The sequence below is a fragment of the Lampetra fluviatilis genome, chromosome 43, assembly GCF_964198595.1.
Source record: "Lampetra fluviatilis chromosome 43, kcLamFluv1.1, whole genome shotgun sequence".
In the NCBI taxonomy this organism is placed as follows: Eukaryota; Metazoa; Chordata; class Hyperoartia; order Petromyzontiformes; family Petromyzontidae; genus Lampetra; species Lampetra fluviatilis.
This window is the reverse complement of record NC_136317.1, coordinates 9,116,722-9,137,517: the sequence shown is the minus strand read 5'-3', so window position 1 is coordinate 9,137,517 and position 20,796 is coordinate 9,116,722. Positions and strand designations below refer to the sequence as shown.

The window sequence follows — 20,796 nt, the reverse complement described above, 5'->3', positions numbered from 1 at the left end:
TATCTTGTTGTGTTGCTGTTGTTGGGTTTGTTGTTCTTAGAGTTATTATTGTCGTGTTGTTGTCTGTGTGGAGGTTGGTGTGTGTGGTTGTGTTTTGTGTTGTGGTTGTGCACGTCACCTGCATGAGTTCGTCGCGTGAGCTGAAGTGCGATACGAGGCGGTTGCGCCGCGTGCGTGCGCTCGTGATGGACACGTGGAGACGCCCCTCCGCGCGCTCGTGCGCGTCGCTTGGCAGGATCGACTCGATGCCCTCGCTGTGCACAAAGACAAAGATTCCCCAAAGAGCCTTCAACAGCTTGTAGGGGCAAGTGCTGTTCGTAAAAAGCACGTATGAAAAGATTAAAACTATAATACCTAAACTATAAACGAAACTATTTTTATTTCACCAGGTAAGGCTCACTGAGCTGCATAGCTCTTTTTGAGAAGCGACCTGGCCACAAATGATAGCTCAACAAAGTGGTTCATCACGTGGAAATTTACAGCAGCCAAATAGTCTGAATACACATCGATTCTAAATGTGGAGGGAAAAACTGGAGAACCCAGAGAAAAATGCACTTGACCACAGGGAGAGAGAGAGACATGCAAACTCCAAATATACAGGCAGCAGGGTTGGGATCGAACCCACGAGCTCCTGTATCCCAGGCAAGGTAGTTAACATCTCGTCACTGCGGCGCCTTCTTGGCATGGAGCACGAGGGGGTAGGTGGCCAACACCACACCCGGCCGCCTTTTTCTCCCTCATGTTTACACAATGCACCAGGTACTCATGTAAGGCTGAGTCGACCGAGAGGAGGCCCAGGATCGATTCATATCATCGGCACCGATGTGAATCGAACTCGGCTTGCCAGGTTCGTAGCGCAGAACGCTAACTGCTCACACGCACAGCAACAACAACAGCCGTCGCCGTACGCCACTAAGTGGTGGTGACATCACCACAGCGCTTGTACCAGGCGTGGTGCACTTTTAGCGAGTGGAGTTTGTACGAGTAGAAAGCAGCCACCACCTCACGTTAATCCTTAGTGTCAAAGGCACCGAACAGATCCAGGTGCCAGGGATTGACGAAGATAATTGGCACACACGCACGCACAAGCGCACAAGCGCACAAACACATGCACGCACAAGACGCAAATCTCCAGTGTAGCCCACACGAGCTATTAATAGCAATGTCAACTTGCAATGCGCTACCGCACGGTATTCAATTACAGCTCGAAGAGAGAGAGAGAACGATTCTGAGGCACGAGCCAGAACCCCAAACAAGCAAGAAGGCAGCAGCTACATGCCGAGCCGGCGCCAAAGCACTGTCCCTTCCCCCGTCAAGCTCTGCGGTCCTCTATATCAGCTAATTAACGAGTGTTCATACATTTAGGAGGAAATCGGAGCAACCGGAGAAAACCCACGCGTGCGAGGAGGGCAACACTTTATCCCATACAAATAGGACAGATGAAATCAGCCCACAAATCTGGCTGTCGTCTGATGAAACTCGTAATTACTGGCGAAACGTTGTACTCAGATTGTAAATGTTGTGGCTTTGCTCTCTAACACACCGGTGTGCTGTACCAGTAACTAATTGGCACGTTCTGTTTACGGGACAACCTTACTAATTGGCTGTGTCGGGTGGTGGCGAGTTTAACGACACATTTATATATTTACCAGGGACGTGCGGTCAGGGGAGGCAGGGGAGGCAGAGCCTCACCTGTCATACTCCAATGAAAATAGCTGTCACGAAAAGTAAAAAAAAAAGAATAATCAAATCAAATAAATATTAAGATTTTTCCACTGATCTGTGTTATAAATGTAGTTTCTGTACGATTCCAATCATTTTTATAGTCAAAATCATCAAATTTGCGGAGCTCCGCTGCAAATACAGGAAGAGACGAGAGGTGAGGCAGCAACGAGCTCAGCCTCCCCTCTGATTGCGCAACCCCTCAGTAACTGGATGGAGTGCGGGCAATAAGCGCGTGCCTGTTACCATCTCAGTATGTCACCAATGTAATGTTTGTAGACCCCTTCTTTTCATGTCCTCGCCTTCCATACTCCAGATAACTTATTTCACGTATGTGTATAAAGATATTTAGACTCGCTGCAATGAAAAAGCACCAAGGGAGGCAGCTATCACATCTGCCTCACTGAGGGGGACGTGTCTAACATGCCCCCCTCAGTGAGGACATGCCCCCCTCAGTGAGGCCACGCCCCCCCCCCCCCCCTCAGTGTGTGAATCTGGCTCTGACACTAGCCAGTGCCTCCCCAGCCATTGACCTCACCGCATGTCACTGATATTTACGCGATATAACCCAAAAAAACCTGTATTATAAAATCAGTCCACGTTTCGCTGTACCGCATTCTCCTGGCGAGCCTGGGTATGGCTCCTCCTGGACGCCCGCGGGAAGGGAATCTGACAACATTTGTGTGATCCGCCAACCTTCGCTGACTCCGCAATTCTGAATCACAGGCCACATGCGCGTGTTGTTAGTGAGCACCTTTGAAGGCCAACACGGCACATGAGGGGGTGGTGTGACTCGCACATCCGCCTGCTATATCTCCCCAGTGCTGATGTTTACACATCGCACCGTGTACGCGTTCATAGCTGAGTCAACCAGTCCAGTTCAGATATTCGTTATCGATGTTGGCCGGGAGCTGGAATTCAAACTCGGGTTCACAACCCAGCACACATGGCCACTGCGCCACCCACGTATAGCGCCGCCCTCCCACATGGTAGCGACCCCCCCCCCCCCGCGTTCCGTGGATCAAACAAATCACTCGAGACGCCGGTGTACGGCAGCCAAGAGCAGTTGATGCGAATGCTGTCGCAAGAGCGCAACGGTTCTTCACGGTCTATGCGTGACGAATGAATGAGCTAATAGCAAGGATAGCTGAGGGAAGGCAGTTATAGGCTGTGTGGGCAGATGCGATTTACTAACCTCTCACCAAGTGAAGGTTGACTGGGGGGCTTTGACAGAGAGTCTCGGTTTACTACCCCTGACCCTAAACAATGAAAAAATAACACGCGAAGAACACTGAATGCCTTATTATGGGAGCAAGGTTTGGGTCTAAAAATCAAATCAACTCAGATGCCATCGGCCTGCGCTCGAATCCGATTCTCATCGGCACACCGGATCAGATTCTGATGGATGGGTATTATCCTTTCATACAAATAACGTATGTCGTGCAAGTGATTTGAATATCGGAACCCATAAATTATCTTTATTCTTAGGTTTTTTTCGGTAAAGTCACGTAGGTAGAACATCAAAATTAATGAAAATAAAATAAAATAAAAAACAAAAAATCACGACGTTTCGGAGGCAACACAAGTCTCCGTCATCAGGTGGGACCGTCACTGCCAGATTAGCTGCATCAAGTGAGGCAATGATTCAAGATGCAATCCCTTACTTGAAACCGGATTCCCACCACCACCCATCTCAAAAGAATTCTCTCATCAAAACGCTATACCACAGAGCCCATGGCATTTCTGACAAACACCACCTGACCGGTGAATTAAGACATGTACATCGGGCCCTCAGGATGAACGGATACTCTGACCGTACTATCCGCCAAGCTGTCTCTCCCACCACACAGAAACAGCCACATGAAACTCCGACCAAAACCATCACGTTACCATACATAGCAGGCGTGACCAAAAAGATCTCCAAAATTCTAAACAAACATAAGATCCAAGTCCGATTCAGTACGGTGCATAAAATCCGTGATCTGATTCCATCTGTGAAGGATGTCGTTCCTGACTTACAGTATCCTGGAGTCTACAAATTGAGTTGCATTTGTGGTGATTGCTACATTGGAGAAACGAAACGTCATGTTTCTGATCGTGTCCGCGAGCACAAGTCAGATCTGAAACACGGCAGAACTGATTCTTCTGCCGTTGCCGATCATTGCTACAACTCGGTGGGCTCTCATGAAATTGTCTTTTCCGAGACCAAGGTTCTCTGCAAACCTCCCGGCTACCATCAAAGGTTTGTACACGAAGCCATACAAATATACAAACACAGACATAATTTCAACCGTGATGATGGGTACAAACTTAGTAATCATTGGAAAGATGTTATCAACCACGCAAAAAAGACTTAATTACAAAATTTTTTGGACCATCTTGTCTGACAGGCACTATTTTACCTTACTTTGCTCTCTTCATTGGTCAGCCAGCATTGGAATAAACATGGGCATTTTCGTTATTTTGTCTATAATGTGTATTCAGACCTCCCCTCCCCCTCTTTGTCCATTGTGTTGGCGTGTGCAGTAGTTTGTCGCTTGCGCACAATCGCTTCCACACCGTCGCCCTCCCCTCCCCCTCTCTGTCCAATGCGTTGGCGTGTGCGGCAGCGGCCGCTTTCGCGCCGTAGATCACATCGTCTAGCACATCCTTTTGGCCCCGCCCCCCTCCCCCTCCCGATGCGTTGTGCCTGGCGCCCCTCTCCTTCCCCCCCCCCCAACTTGCTTTTAAGGGATTGCATCATATAGTGCAAAGTATAGGAAAGATAAACAAATCACTTGAAAAAAATTAGACGAATAAAACTACACAATTTTATTTTCCAGATAAAGCCCACTGAGCTATTAGCTTCTTTTTCAGAAGTGACCTGGCCACAAATGATAGCTCAACGAAGTGGCTCTCATGTGGAAATGTAGAGCAGCAAAATAATCTAAACGCATGTTCTAAATCTTGAGGGAAAAACCGGGATGAACCTAGTCACATTCATGTAATTCACATGCAAATTAAGTAAAGACTCAAATTCGCCCTTTGGCCTAACAGAAGGTTAAAGATGCAACGATTTACGACCGATCGCCGTACCGAAGCTTCTGCATGAAGGGGAAGCCGGGGGTCAAGGCGCCCAGGTGCTGGGAGCGGATCTCCTCTGCAAACTTGTACGAGAACTCCGTGCAGTCCTGGAGAGACGACACACGGGGACACGTCGATTTAGGGTTCCCACCCACAATCGCCGAGCGGCCCCACCCTCGATCGCCGAGCAGCACTCACCGCAATCCTGTGCGGCGCGGTCACCATGACGGCCGCGGCGAGAGCCCCGGCCGAGGCCCCCGCGTAGGCGTCCACGGCGCCCAGAAGCCGGCGCCCGCACCGCAGCAGCGCGCTCGCCGCGCCCAGGTGATACACGCCCAAGAAGCCCGAGCCAGCAAACGACAAACCCAGCAGCGGCACCATCGCCTCTCGCGCCACTGAGACAAAAACAAGAGGCGGAGCGAGAGAAAGCAAAATCTATCTTGCGTACACAGACATCCATCGCGTGTACAGAGAGTAGGATCTACCACGTGTGCGCAAAGCCAGGAGTGGTCCTGCCTGAGCCGGTAGCGTGGCTGCTCAAGCGCATCTGAAACTCTCTCTCCTGCTCCATGTACGAAGCATTCAGACTTCAATCTTGATTTTAAGCTATCATGACTGCAGGAATCCATACCCTTTGGTTCTTTCAGTAAAGTCACGTAGGTAGAAATAAAATAAAATAAATCACGACGTTTCGGGCGCAACACAAGCAACCGTCATCAGGTGGGACAACCACAGCATGAAGCAATTGCTGAAGTGGGCCTCTTGTCACAGCAGCCCTTTTTCCCACTTCAGCAATTGTTTCTTGCTGTGGTTGTCCCACCTGATGACGGACGCTTGTGTTGTGCCCGAAACGTCGTGATTTATTTTATTTTATTTCTACCTACGTGACTTTAACAAAAGAACCAAAGAGTATGCATTCAGACTTCATTCGCCTTCAGAAGTCGGCTGAATGGCCCAGGTCTTTCCTGACTTCCCACCTGGTTAAACAGAATAAACTTAATATAACATATCTATATGGGTCTATGTCTATATTTCTATATCTCTATGTATCCCTATATGGCTCTCTATAAACAATATATATCTATATATCTATATGGGTCTCTATGTATATGTGTCTCTATGTAGTTGTATGTGTCTTTATGTATCTCTATGTGTCTCTCTATAATTCATGTATCTTTATGTATCACTATGTGTCCCTATGTATCACGAAATATCTCTATGGGTCTCTCTGTATATCTGTGTCTGTATGTAGCTCTATGGGGTATTTGTATCTCTATGAGTCTCTATAGCTCTACGTGCTTCTATGGGTCTCTCTGTAACTCTATCTTTCTCTATGTAACCGTATGGGGTGTCTTTATATCCCTATGGGTCTCTATGAATCGTTATGGGTATCCATGTCATTTGGTGGCCCAGACCACTGTTGCAAATGAGCCCTGTGCTGTTGTCTTGAGCTCTCAGCTGGATGAACAAAACCAACGTGGAGGCGCCGCACGAGAAACCTTGACCCCTGTGATCGACACTTCCAAGTTAACAATCCGACAATTATTACATCCGTTTCGCAACATTTTGTGCGCATTACAAACTGTTCATGTATTAGTATTATTAATGTATAGGCACAGATAGAGATGTATTACTACATTTCATTGCAGCGGTGGTGCAGTGTTTAGCACACCGTGCTAGGACCTGAGCTCGATTCTTGGTCACAACATCAGTGGCGGGCAGCAGTTGGAACGTGCTAGAAAGCGCAGATAGTATTAAACCAAAACTATTTTTTATTTTACCAGGTAAGGCCCACTGAGCTATGAAGCTCTTTTTCAGAAGTGATCTGGTCACAAATGATAGCTCAACGAAGTGACTTATTACGTGGAAATGTATAGCAGCCAAATACTCTAAACGTATGTTGATTCTAAACTTGGAGGGAAAAATCGGAGGACCCAGAAAAAAGTCCACGTGACCACGGGGAGAGACATGCAAATTCCAAAAATACACCAGGCATCGTCATGGTCGGGATCGAACACACAACCTCCTGTATATGAGGCGAGGTAGTTAACATCTCGCCACAGTGGTGTGGACCTGATGGGTTTGCATCCTCACCACCACATTCACAGCGTGGTGGAGTCCCCTGATCGTTCCACTTATGGAAGGAATATCCCCACACAATCTTCCAGAGAAAAATCACGCACACTCCAAATATACAGCAGATGTCAGGGTAGGGATCAAACTCACAGCCTCCTGCATACCAGGTGAAGTAGTAAACATATCGCCACCGTGGCACGCCCACAAAGCACGTGCATACTGGCATGAAAAAGAAACGTTTACTATTCCTACTGCTGCCATGTTTCCGCAGAGGGTAAACGGCGGCGAACATGAGCTGCTGCAAAAAACCGAACAGGTTTCATAGTGGCACATATACGTTTACATTTCCACTGCTGGCGGGGAATGTAATCTAAACAGGTCCTCACCAACCTGCGATGACCAGCATAGCGATGAGGACTGGTGACAAAAATTTCCATGACCGACACAGTGCAGGATGGCCTTCACTCAGCAATGGATTGACAACAGCACCATGTTGTAACATTTTTTTGAAGCAACTGAGAATTTATATTGCCTTATCATGGAGCTTGGACAGTACAGTCATGGATTCTACTGTACTGCCCTCTGCTGTCTATGTAGCCCTACAGCAGCCATTAACCCAGCGTCACTCTCATTCACATGAACCCAGTGTCACCCTTAATCCAAGGTTCCACTGCTAAGCGTGCAATGTATGTTGAACTTCTTTCGTACCGTACATAGCCAACCGTGCTAATCGGAGGTGAAGGGGAAGCACAACAAACCAAATGCGAAGAGTAATAGCAGAGACCATGCATGCGTTTTCTTACAGAGAGCAGTGAGTTCAGTGTTGGTGGAAGTAGAGGGGCAGGAGGAGAATGTGTCACCACATGAAGTTGGCACCAGCAGGAGCACCAAAAGGCCCTGGAAGAACTGCACACAGCAAAGACACCATTTGTTTAGGAGGCCACCGATAGCTAAAGAGGGTCAGTGAAGTGAAAAACAGTCCAAAGTGTTGCTTCATTTAAATAAATAAAACTTCAAATTAACTGGGTGGCATTTAACCCCACTCACAGTTAATCTGTTCAAAACAACCAACTGGATTAATTGCTCGAAAATGTTGGGTGCAAATGCTTTTGACAACACTGCACCCAGCCAACACATTGCATTTTTTGTTAATGTTTCACCTTCATTATATATTTTGTTTAAACAAATCTAAAGAGATTGCTTTGACTTACCTATGAGGTTAAAAAAAATCACATTTGTCAATAACACTGCCTTTAAACAAAAAAACGTTATATTTCAGGAAATTGTCCTTCTTCACAGCAGACATACAGCTGCCACTCAACCTCCGTGCTGTCATGAAGGTCCACTGCCCCAAATGCCACCTATATATTTTTCTAGTATCTGGCTGCTGTACATTTCCACGTGATAAGCCACTTCGTTCGACTATCGTTTATGGCCGGGTAAAATAAAACATCTAATTAACATTGTTTACATTTTAAGGTCACACAGTGTTATTGACGAATGTATTATCATATGCGCTTGTGCACCACTGCCAAAACCGTAACAGCATCACCAAATAACATGCTACACGTAACGTTGTTGTGCATTTGCTTTTTCCGTGCGTTATTTTTAGCTGTGCGTTGTGTTACACTGCATTGGTTGTCACTTGTTGACTCAGGCCACCCTTGAAAAGCAGACTAAATGTCTCTTCATGCACTCGCCTGGAAAAACAAAACCCATCCACATATCCAAGTACCAATGAACTTGCTGCCATTTTTACCTGTTTAAACTAATGTTTGCTGGCAAACAATATTCATGCAGTATTTGTAAGTCCCACAGATCGCTACCCTCAAGACTCATGGTTTGTCACAATTGAGTGGATTCTCATGGCAGTGCAAACGGATTCTCACGTTGTTTTAGTCGCATACCTTGTCAACCCCTTCTCAGTGCCGACTTTATTACAGACGAATTCAGATCTTATTGGTGCACCCCGTGCCCTTATAAATCTCAACGTTCATCCTACAAAGTCCAATCACAAGGGAGAAACACCATGAAGTAGACAAAAACATTTTTTTTGCCCGGATTGAAAAGGCTGTACGCCGTATAAACCTGAAAACTATTTCCCTGAATATGGCCAAACCTTATCGGTTGACAAGTATGCTGTTGTGAATAATACACTCAGCCCTATTTATTGCAGTGTCTCAACGGCAGCCGCTGTTGGTGGTTCGGGTCTTATATGTCGGAATAAGAACATTTATGGGACCTCCTTTACCGGTACCAAATTATGAGAATAGGTTTTGCTGCAATGCAAACTCACTCAGTAGCCCCCCCACCTCTTATCCAAAATTAGACTCGCCCTTGCCCACATAACAGTTTTAAATAAATGATATGCCTCGTATCCTTGGGTTTTTTTTGGGGGGGGCAGGGGTCTGTTTCTTGAGTTTCCTTTCAGTTTCTTGGGTTTCCCTCAATTCCTAAAGATTCCATCGCAGTTTCTTGGGTTTCTGTCTGTTTTTGGGGCTTTTCCCGTTTTTTTTCCAGTTTGAGGTCTCACCAATTTAGAAGATTTGGTGTTGACAAGCACTTTATGCATATTTTACGTGTCCGCCTAGGTTGATGGATTAACGTTCTAATTTATTATGAGTGTCGATTTAAAGCTTTCGTGACTGCAGGGATTCATCTTCTTGGTTCTTTCGGTAAAGTCACGTAGAAGGGAAGTAATAAAATAATAAAAATAAAACATAATAAAATTATTCTCACGACGTTTCGGCCACAATGCAAGCAGCCGTCCTCAGGTGAAAACCAGGTCCGTCGAGGCGACAGAGTCTGAATGAAACAGCACACGAGCTTGGAGCATATATATAAGCTGGGCGCCTTGACAAAGGAATTTGCATATGAAGAGGAATGTAGCATATTTATGGGAAATGCAGGAATGTGATTAGTACTACATATGCATGTGCATTATGCAGGATTAACAGCATCAAAGGGAGCTGCAGTTGCTGCTGCTGCAGTTGCTGCTGCTGCAGCTGCTGCAGCTGCAGCAACTGCAGCAGCAGCAGCAGCAACTGCAGCAGCAGCAGCAGCAACTGCAGCAGCAGCAGCAGCAACTGCAGCAGCAGCAGCAGCAACTGCAGCAGCAGCAGCAACTGCAGCAGCAGCAGCAACTGCAGCAGCAGCAACTGCAGCAGCAGCAGCAACTGCAGCAGCAGCAACTGCAGCAGCAGCAGCAACTGCAGCAGCAGCAGCAGCAACTGCAGCAGCAGCAACTGCAGCAGCAGCAGCAACTGCAGCAGCAGCAACTGCAGCAGCAGCAGCAACTGCAGCAGCAGCAGCAACTGCAGCAGCAGCAACTGCAGCAGCAGCAGCAACTGCAGCAGCAGCAGCAACTGCAGCAGCAGCAGCAACTGCAGCAGCAGCAGCAACTGCAGCAGCAGCAGCAACTGCAGCAGCAGCAGCAACTGCAGCAGCAGCAACTGCAGCAGCAGCAGCAACTGCAGCAGCAGCAGCAACTGCAGCAGCAGCAGCAACTGCAGCAGCAGCAGCAACTGCAGCAGCAGCAGCAACTGCAGCAGCAGCAGCAACTGCAGAAGCAGCAGCAACTGCAGCAGCAGCAACTGCAGCAGCAGCAGCAACTGCAGCAGCAGCAGCAGCAACTGCAGCAGCAGCAGCAGCAGCAACTGCAGCAGCAGCAGCAACTGCAGCAGCAGCAACTGCAGCAGCAGCAGCAACTGCAGCAGCAGCAGCAGCAACTGCAGCAGCAGCAGCAGCAACTGCAGCAGCAGCAGCAACTGCAGCAGCAGCAGCAACTGCAGCAGCAGCAACTGCAGCAGCAGCAGCAACTGCAGCAGCAGCAGCAGCAACTGCAGCAGCAGCAGCAACTGCAGCAGCAGCAGCAACTGCAGCAGCAGCAGCAACTGCAGCAGCAGCAGCAACTGCAGCAGCAGCAGCAACTGCAGCAGCAGCAGCAACTGCAGCAGCAGCAGCAACTGCAGCAGCAGCAGCAACTGCAGCAGCAGCAGCAACTGCAGCAGCAGCAGCAACTGCAGCAGCAGCAACTGCAGCAGCAGCAGCAGCAGCAACTGCAGCAGCAGCAGCAACTGCAGCAGCAGCAGCAGCAACTGCAGCAGCAGCAACTGCAGCAGCAGCAACTGCAGCAGCAGCAGCAACTGCAGCAGCAGCAGCAACTGCAGCAGCAGCAACTGCAGCAGCAGCAGCAGCAACTGCAGCAGCAGCAACTGCAGCAGCAGCAGCAACTGCAGCAGCAGTAGCAGCAGCAACTGCAGCAGCAGCAGCAGCAACTGCAGCAGCAGCAGCAACTGCAGCAGCAGCAGCAACTGCAGCAGCAGCAGCAACTGCAGCAGCAGCAGCAACTGCAGCAGCAGCAGCAACTGCAGCAGCAGCAACTGCAACAGCAGCAACTGCAGCAGCAGCAACTGCAGCAGCAGCAGCAACTGCAGCAGCAGCAGCAACTGCAGCAGCAGCAACTGCAGCAGCAGCAGCAACTGCAGCAGCAGCAGCAACTGCAGCAGCAGCAGCAGCAACTGCAGCAGCAGCAGCAACTGCAGCAGCAGCAGCAACTGCAGCAGCAGCAGCAACTGCAGCAGCAGCAGCAACTGCAGCAGCAGCAACTGCAGCAGCAGCAGCAACTGCAGCAGCAGCAGCAACTGCAGCAGCAGCAGCAACTGCAGCAGAAGCAGCAGCAACTGCAGCAGCAGCAACTGCAGCAGCAACTGCAGCAGCAGCAACTGCAGCAGCAGCAGCAGCAGCAACTGCAGCAGCAGCAGCAACTGCAGCAGCAGCAGCAACTGCAGCAGCAGCAGCAACTGCAGCAGCAGCAGCAACTGCAGCAGCAGCAGCAGCAACTGCAGCAGCAGCAGCAACTGCAGCAGCAGCAGCAACTGCAGCAGCAACTGCAGCAACTGCAGCAGCAACTGCAGCAACTGCAGCAGCAGCAGCAACTGCAGCAGCAGCAGCAACTGCAGCAGCAACTGCAGCAACTGCAGCAGCAACTGCAGCAGCAGCAGCAACTGCAGCAGCAGCAGCAGCAACTGCAGCAGCAGCAGCAACTGCAGCAGCAGCAGCAGCAGCAACTGCAGGAGCAGCAGCAACTGCAGGAGCAGCAGCAACTGCAGGAGCAGCAGCAACTGCAGGAGCAGCAGCAACTGCAGCAGCAGCAGCAACTGCAGCAGCAGCAGCAACTGCAGCAGCAGCAGCAACTGCAGCAGCAGCAGCAACTGCAGCAGCAGCAACTGCAGCAGCAGCAGCAACTGCAGCAGCAGCAGCAACTGCAGCAGCAGCAGCAGCAACTGCAGCAGCAGCAGCAGCAACTGCAGCAGCAGCAGCAACTGCAGCAGCAGCAGCAACTGCAGCAGCAGCAGCAGCAACTGCAGCAGCAGCAGCAACTGCAGCAGCAGCAGCAACTGCAGCAGCAGCAGCAACTGCAGCAGCAGCAGCAACTGCAGCAGCAGCAACTGCAGCAGCAGCAGCAACTGCAGCAGCAGCAGCAACTGCAGCAGCAGCAGCAACTGCAGCAGCAGCAACTGCAGCAGCAGCAGCAACTGCAGCAGCAGCAGCAACTGCAGCAGCAGCAGCAACTGCAGCAGCAGCAGCAACTGCAGCAGCAGCAGCAACTGCAGCAGCAGCAACTGCAGCAGCAGCAGCAACTGCAGCAGCAGCAGCAACTGCAGCAGCAGCAGCAACTGCAGCAGCAGCAGCAACTGCAGCAGCAGCAGCAACTGCAGCAGCAGCAGCAACTGCAGCAGCAGCAACTGCAGCAGCAGCAGCAACTGCAGCAGCAGCAGCAACTGCAGCAGCAGCAGCAGCAGCAACTGCAGCAGCAGCAGCAACTGCAGCAGCAGCAGCAACTGCAGCAGCAGCAGCAGCAACTGCAGCAGCAGCAGCAACTGCAGCAGCAGCAACTGCAGCAGCAGCAGCAACTGCAGCAGCAGCAACTGCAGCAGCAGCAGCAACTGCAGCAGCAGCAGCAACTGCAGCAGCAGCAGCAGCAACTGCAGCAGCAGCAACTGCAGCAGCAGCAGCAGCAACTGCAGCAGCAGCAGCAACTGCAGCAGCAACTGCAGCAGCAGCAACTGCAGCAGCAGCAGCAACTGCAGCAGCAGCAACTGCAGCAGCAGCAGCAACTGCAGCAGCAGCAGCAACTGCAGCAGCAGCAGCAACTGCAGCAGCAGCAACTGCAGCAGCAGCAACTGCAGCAGCAGCAACTGCAGCAGCAGCAACTGCAGCAGCAGCAACTGCAGCAGCAGCAACTGCAGCAGCAGCAGCAACTGCAGCAGCAGCAGCAACTGCAGCAGCAGCAGCAGCAACTGCAGCAGCAGCAGCAGCAACTGCAGCAGCAGCAGCAGCAACTGCAGCAGCAGCAGCAACTGCAGCAGCAGCAACTGCAGCAGCAGCAGCAACTGCAGCAGCAGCAGCAACTGCAGCAGCAACTGCAGCAACTGCAGCAGCAACTGCAGCAACTGCAGCAGCAACTGCAGCAACTGCAGCAGCAACTGCAGCAGCAACTGCAGCAACTGCAGCAGCAACTGCAGCAACTGCAGCAGCAACTGCAGCAGCAGCAGCAGCAACTGCAGCTGCAGGAGCAGCAGCAACTGCAGGAGCAGCAGCAGCAGCAACTGCAGGAGCAGCAGCAGCAGCAACTGCAGGAGCAGCAGCAGCAGCAACTGCAGGAGCAGCAGCAGCAGCAACTGCAGGAGCAGCAGCAGCAGCAACTGCAGGAGCAGCAGCAGCAGCAACTGCAGGAGCAGCAGCAGCAGCAACTGCAGGAGCAGCAGCAGCAGCAACTGCAGGAGCAGCAGCAGCAGCAACTGCAGGAGCAGCAGCAGCAGCAACTGCAGGAGCAGCAGCAGCAGCAACTGCAGGAGCAGCAGCAGCAGCAACTGCAGGAGCAGCAGCAGCAGCAACTGCAGGAGCAGCAGCAGCAGCAACTGCAGGAGCAGCAGCAGCAGCAACTGCAGGAGCAGCAGCAGCAGCAACTGCAGGAGCAGCAGCAGCAGCAACTGCAGGAGCAGCAGCAGCAGCAACTGCAGGAGCAGCAGCAGCAACTGCAGGAGCAGCAGCAGCAGCAACTGCAGGAGCAGCAGCAGCAGCAACTGCAGGAGCAGCAGCAGCAGCAACTGCAGGAGCAGCAGCAGCAGCAACTGCAGGAGCAGCAGCAGCAGCAACTGCAGGAGCAGCAGCAGCAGCAACTGCAGGAGCAGCAGCAGCAGCAACTGCAGGAGCAGCAGCAGCAGCAACTGCAGGAGCAGCAGCAGCAGCAACTGCAGGAGCAGCAGCAGCAGCAACTGCAGGAGCAGCAGCAGCAGCAACTGCAGGAGCAGCAGCAGCAGCAACTGCAGGAGCAGCAGCAGCAGCAACTGCAGGAGCAGCAGCAGCAGCAACTGCAGGAGCAGCAGCAGCAGCAACTGCAGGAGCAGCAGCAGCAGCAACTGCAGGAGCAGCAGCAGCAGCAACTGCAGGAGCAGCAGCAGCAGCAACTGCAGGAGCAGCAGCAGCAGCAACTGCAGGAGCAGCAGCAGCAGCAACTGCAGGAGCAGCAGCAGCAGCAACTGCAGGAGCAGCAGCAGCAGCAACTGCAGGAGCAGCAGCAGCAGCAACTGCAGGAGCAGCAGCAGCAGCAACTGCAGGAGCAGCAGCAGCAGCAACTGCAGGAGCAGCAGCAGCAGCAACTGCAGGAGCAGCAGCAGCAGCAACTGCAGGAGCAGCAGCAGCAGCAACTGCAGGAGCAGCAGCAGCAGCAACTGCAGGAGCAGCAGCAGCAGCAACTGCAGGAGCAGCAGCAGCAGCAACTGCAGGAGCAGCAGCAGCAGCAACTGCAGGAGCAGCAGCAGCAGCAACTGCAGGAGCAGCATCAGCAGCAACTGCAGGAGCAGCAGCAGCAGCAACTGCAGGAGCAGCAGCAGCAGCAACTGCAGGAGCAGCAGCAGCAGCAACTGCAGGAGCAGCAGCAGCAGCAACTGCAGGAGCAGCAGCAGCAGCAACTGCAGGAGCAGCAGCAGCAGCAACTGCAGGAGCAGCAGCAGCAGCAACTGCAGGAGCAGCAGCAGCAGCAACTGCAGGAGCAGCAGCAGCAGCAACTGCAGGAGCAGCAGCAGCAGCAACTGCAGGAGCAGCAGCAGCAGCAACTGCAGGAGCAGCAGCAGCAGCAACTGCAGGAGCAGCAGCAGCAGCAACTGCAGGAGCAGCAGCAGCAGCAACTGCAGGAGCAGCAGCAGCAGCAACTGCAGGAGCAGCAGCAGCAGCAACTGCAGGAGCAGCAGCAGCAGCAACTGCAGGAGCAGCAGCAGCAGCAACTGCAGGAGCAGCAGCAGCAGCAACTGCAGGAGCAGCAGCAGCAGCAACTGCAGGAGCAGCAGCAGCAGCAACTGCAGGAGCAGCAGCAGCAGCAACTGCAGGAGCAGCAGCAGCAGCAACTGCAGGAGCAGCAGCAGCAGCAACTGCAGGAGCAGCAGCAGCAGCAACTGCAGGAGCAGCAGCAGCAGCAACTGCAGGAGCAGCAGCAGCAGCAACTGCAGGAGCAGCAGCAGCAGCAACTGCAGGAGCAGCAGCAGCAACTGCAGGAGCAGCAGCAGCAACTGCAGGAGCAGCAGCAGCAACTGCAGCTCCCTTTTATGCTGTTAATCCTGCATAATGCACATGCATATGTAGTAGTACTAATCACATTCCTGCATTTCCCATAAATATGCTAAATTCCTCTTCATATGCAAATTCCTTTGTCAAGGCGCCCAGCTTATATATATGCTCCAAGCTCGTGTGCTGTTTCATTCAGACTCGGTCGCCTCGACGGACCTGTTTTTCACCTGAGGACGGCTGCTTGCGTTGTGGCCGAAACGTCGTGAGAATAATTTTATTATGTTTTATTTTTATTATTTTATTACTTCCCTTCTACGTGACTTTACCGAAAGAACCAAGAAGATTATTGAGTGGTCAGACGTATCCCTCGTTTGTTACTTAAAATTGAAATCGTGCCATAATTGTACAAGACTTGTATTTGGTCGAGTAAATACACTGTTAAGAAAACAAAATAAATAAACAATTGTGTATGTTTAACTTATTTCGCACTGTAAGTAGCCAACCGTGCTGATCGGCGGTGCGGGGGAAGAACAAACTAAAACACAAAAGCAGTTCTAAAGAAATTCGTTTGAATGTCGATTATTTAAAAGTGCATCTCTCCAGTGGCTTCCTAATATCGGAAGAACGTTCCAGACGGCCGCAGAAGCGCATCTGAAAGCGCGCGATGCTGTGACCATGTTTGTTCGATGGTTAGCCAAAATGCCACTGTGAAGACGACCAGAGATCGCGTGATGGTGTATGCTCCTTGACGAGATCAGCAATCTATTGTGGTTCATTTGTGGAAAGGACGTTATACATGAGTGCCCTTATGTCCGACGGAAGGTTGTGTTGCTTTCGAAACGTCGTGATTTAATTTGATTATTTCTATTTTTATTCTTGTGTTTTTTTTTCACCTACGTGACTTTACCGAAAGAACCAAAGAGTAACTTTTGAAGTCTTTCCCCTCCCTCCAATAAACTGAAGCCCGCAATCGCGCACGGCCCACCAAGCCACAGCCCGCACGGGACGCCCACCCCTCCTCGCCTCGCCGCGTGCGGAGCAACCGCCACGAGGGACGCCGGAACCTCGCGAGACTCTCGCGAGACTCTCGCGGCCTGCGTTGCTAAGGGCGGGCCAGCAGCCTGCCCCTCGCCTAAACATTCACGAGGGGTATAATGAAAAGGCAGCGAAACAACACACCCAAAGTGTCCAAAGAGAAACGGCTCCCCCCCGCCCCCATATCCCGGTGTCTCCGTGTCGCCTCTGTGATTGCCTCCACTCCGAATTTAAAGATTCGGGGTTCTGTGTTCACGCGAGACCTCACCGCCTTCACTTGCGGCGCCGTCCGCCTCGGCCCGCTCGGCCATTGTTGCGCAACACGCGAGGTGACGTCACCGGGCTGCGTGACTCTCCCCCCACCGCATGCCAGGCAAGAGGGTTTCCTTCCAGATTAATTAGATTCGAGGTCCATACGGCGTACAGCCGCTTCAATGCGGGCAAATTTTTGTTGTCAAATTCTTTGTTTCTCTCCTTGTGATGGGACTGTGTAGGATGAACGTTGAGATATCTGGTAACCAATCAGGTCTGAATTGGTCTGTAATAAGGCAAGCCCTGATGCCCTGATAAGGGGTGTATATGTATGCGACTCCAATGCGTTAGATTCGACTAACAAATGAGATAAGACGCCGGCAAGATGGCTATTATTTATCCTCATGTTAACCCATGGAAAGCCCTCGCTGTATCTCAAGATATATATTTTAACAGAAGGATCCTACCAAGTTCTGCGCAGTAGGGGGCGATGTTTCTGCTGCTGCTGTTTGAGGGGCTACACCTGGTGGTGCATCTACCGATCATCTCAGTCAGCCAACCCATGGCACCTGCTGGGTCTATCCCGAGACCTCCTCCTGCACCTAGCTTGGCACAGTAGGGGGTACAGCTGGTGGTGCATCTACCAGTCATCTCAGTCAGCCAACCCATGGCACCTGCTGGCTCTGTCCCGAGACCTGTCAGCGAGCCTTCGACACTTCACATGGCCTCAAAGTGCACCTAGCCTGGCACAGGCGCCGTGGTGATGTCGCCGTCACTTAGTGACAAATGGCGGGTATTGGTATTGGATCTCAATCTCTCCACAGTGGCGAGATGTTAACTATCTCGCCTGGTATGCAGGAGGTCGTGAGTTAGATCCCGACCTGACGTCTACTGTATATTTGGAGTTTGCGGTGTCTCTCGTGAATTTTTATCCCGGTCCTCGGTTTTCCGTCCACATTTAGAATCAACATCACGCGTTTAGAGCATTCGGCTGCTATAATTTTCCACGCGATAAGCCACTTCGTTGAGCTATCATTTATGGTCAATTCGCTTCTTTAAAAAGAGCTACATAGGCTCAGTGGGCCTTACCTGGTAAAATAAACAATTGTTTCGTTAATAGTTTAAGGAGGGAACTCTCCTGACGAGGAGAGGGGCTGAGAGAAAATGTGCCAAAAGGGGGTGACTCTAAATGGCCCCAGAGTCTCCGTCTCGCAGGTAGAGGGTTCTAGGACTGTAGGTGCAGTGGATCTACTATAAAGATGCCCCACTGATGCTGGTGGTGGTTGGCTGACCACAATGAGACACCTATATTTCCCCCTCTTCCTAGGGTTTACGTAAATAACAGACCTCGTGTCACACCTCAACAATGGGTACAACAGGTGCAACACTCCTGCGAGAGAATACAATCCATAAGTGGTGTTTCTGGGGTTAGATCGTGTAAATATAACCGACATCCAATTAGTAAGGTTTGTCACATAAACATAGAGTGCCAATTTGTTACTACTTCAGCACACTGCTGTGTTGGAGAGTAGACCCACTCAAATTGTCGTGGTGGCGGGTTTAATGACACTTTTATATTTATGAGATCTGACCCAAAAAAACCTTTATTATGGGTAACATTGGTCGTGAAAGCCTACGTGTTGAAGAGAATACAAGTTAGGAAACAGTAACATCGGCAAATCAACCGCATCGCACAGGATAGAGAAGCCCCAACTCGTGTGTCCTTCATATGACACATCAACACAGCTCTACATAAATACAACTCTCCTTTACGTACACTATTCATGGACGCTAATTGCCCAGCAGGTGTCCCCAGACCTCCAGAATGTGGCGTACGATTCCTCCGGGTGTAAGACTCAGGGTGGAGAAACAACCCAGCTCATTCAAAACAAAGTGTATTTATATTAGTCGAGTAATTTTATCAAGCAGCAGAAGCCATTGCCCACGGTGGCGAGGTGTTAACGACCTCGCCTGGTATACAGGAGGGTGTGGAGTTCGATCCTAGCCCTGATACCTGTATATTTGGAGTTTGCATGTTCTCCCCGTGGTCGTGTGGATTTTTCTCCGGGTCCTCCAGTTTTTACTCCATATTTCAAAACATGCGTTGAAATTATTGGGCTGAAATTAATTTCCACACGCTAAGCAACTTCGTCGCTTCTGAATGCGAGCTATGTTGCTCAGTGGGCCTTATCTGGTAAAATAAAAGTATCAGTAGCGTACAGGCATTTAGGAAGGACATATGAAAGTAATCACTTCACAACCTTTCCCAAAAGATAATATTTAAATAAAATGGCACATTATTTGAATAAACTAATTCATTGTAAAAGGCTTACGAGAATGCCCACAATGTGGTGTTTGCTAAATTCCTTTTTAAGAACTACCGTTTTTATTTTACCAGGGAAAGCGACCTGGCCACAAACGATAGCTCAACAAAGTAACTTATCGCGTGGAAATGTATAGCAGCTGAATACTCTAAACGCACGTTCATTGTAAATGTGAAGGGGAAAACCAGAGGAACCAGATACATTTTTACGCGACCACGGGGAGAACATGCAAACTCCAAATATGCAGGCGTCTGGGTCGAGATAGAACCCACACCCTCCTGCAAACCAGGTGATGTAGTTAACACTTTGCCACCGTGGTATTCAAGGAGTTCGCACTCAAAAATCTACACGGATAGGTTAGGAGCCCACCTCCTGGTCACTATCCACTGAAAATATCCTTGCAGTTTGGGAGTCTCACTCCCATGCAGTGGAATAACTCGTGTGAGGGTTTGCAAGCGGTGTGCACGCATGCACACATTAAGATGCATGACGGTGATTGGCTGGAAATAGCGGCGGAAGCCACGGGCGTGAGGCGACGGGAGGTCGCCAGCTTAATTAATGAGGAGTTAATGAGGAGGAGGATATATACGGGAGCGTGAGAGAGAGAGTTGTTGAGTTGGTGGGAGTGAAGACAAGAGGAAAGACGAGAGAAGTCCCAAGCCCCGCTCTCCACACCTCGCCCGAGAGCGTTAGCGAGAGGGGGCGTTACATAAAGCAAAGTAAAAAAAATACAAAATGATGAACGAAGCAAAGTGCCGACTACACCGAGCATCTTCTTGTTTCCACTGATCGTAAAAAAAAAAAAGAGAGAGGGAGCAGGCAAGCAGTGGAGAGGCTAGGAGAGAGAGGGAGAGTGGAATGAGTGGAGCGAGCGAAGCGTGGCAGGCGAGCAACGCAAGCGGAGGAGTTGCGACGGAGTTACGTGGTGTTGAACGCGAGGAGTTCTGTTGAATAAAAGTGCATTGTCCTTGGAACTGGTCGACCTAAACCAAAGACACCCTTCTTTATCACCGTGTCTCAACAGCGTTAGCCCAGCGAGCGCTAAAAGGCGAACAGCCTGGTTGTGAGACAAGGCTATCGAGGAGGTTGTCTCTGGTGTCGGCCAATCAGTTCCAAAGACAATGCATACCTAATTATCCAAGCATGTTTGTTTGCATGTTTTACCACAAACATGATGTGTGGTTCATGCAGACTTTATGATGCCTTACAATCGGTGTCTATTTCGTGTTTGAACTTCTTAACACACCTCCTGTATTATTTCCGGAAATGGACCATCCTATTCTTGTTACATAATGTCTACACGTGTCCCATGAAACGACGTCAAATGGCAGCACTGGGTTATAATTGGCACAAGAGAAAAAAAACTTAAGGCCATTGCAGAAATCCATCATCATGAGTATGGTAATCGGGGGCGGGAAACTCACTGGGATAAAATTGTCGCTTACACACAGAGCCCCATTCACGTCGGGTCGGAAGTTCCTTCTTGTTGTGACCACAATGAGAAATGCCCAAAAGTCACAGACGGCAATTGTCCTCCGAAGGCTTTGTGCGCGTGGCGCGTGCGTTATCAATTATTCACGCGCTGGTTAAATTCCCCACGGCAGCAACCGGGACCATCGTCTGAATGGCATGTGAAAGAAGAAGCCGTAAATGACAACAACGGGAACACAGAAGTGAGTGCGTGCTCTCAAGTCTGCATTGTGAATTGTCGCGAGCTAACGCAGCACTTTAAATAACGTGCTGCTAATGTTCAGTA

The 20,796-nt window shown here is 50.6% G+C and overlaps 1 protein-coding gene across 3 annotated transcripts in view; it reads right to left on the bottom strand.

Annotated features, from left to right (window-relative positions):
- The window catches only part of LOC144947109 (patatin-like phospholipase domain-containing protein 4), a 38,333-nt gene extending 21,568 nt beyond the window's left edge, over positions 1–16,765 (bottom strand). For 2 of the 3 annotated variants that reach the window (XM_078876315.1, XM_078876317.1), the window contains exons 1-5: positions 16,733–16,765; positions 7,665–7,767; positions 4,984–5,180; positions 4,798–4,892; positions 119–254 (exon numbers count right to left, since the gene is read on the bottom strand). In XM_078876315.1, coding sequence (XP_078732441.1) covers positions 119–254; positions 4,798–4,892; positions 4,984–5,166 — 414 coding nt within the window. In that variant the 5' untranslated portion in view covers positions 5,167–5,180; positions 7,665–7,767; positions 16,733–16,765. Of the gene's footprint in view, positions 1–118; positions 255–4,797; positions 4,893–4,983; positions 5,181–7,664; positions 7,768–16,608; positions 16,618–16,732 lie in introns of those variants that run through there. The other variant, XM_078876316.1, reaches the window with a different exon arrangement.
- Positions 16,766–20,796: the final 4,031 nt, after the last annotated feature.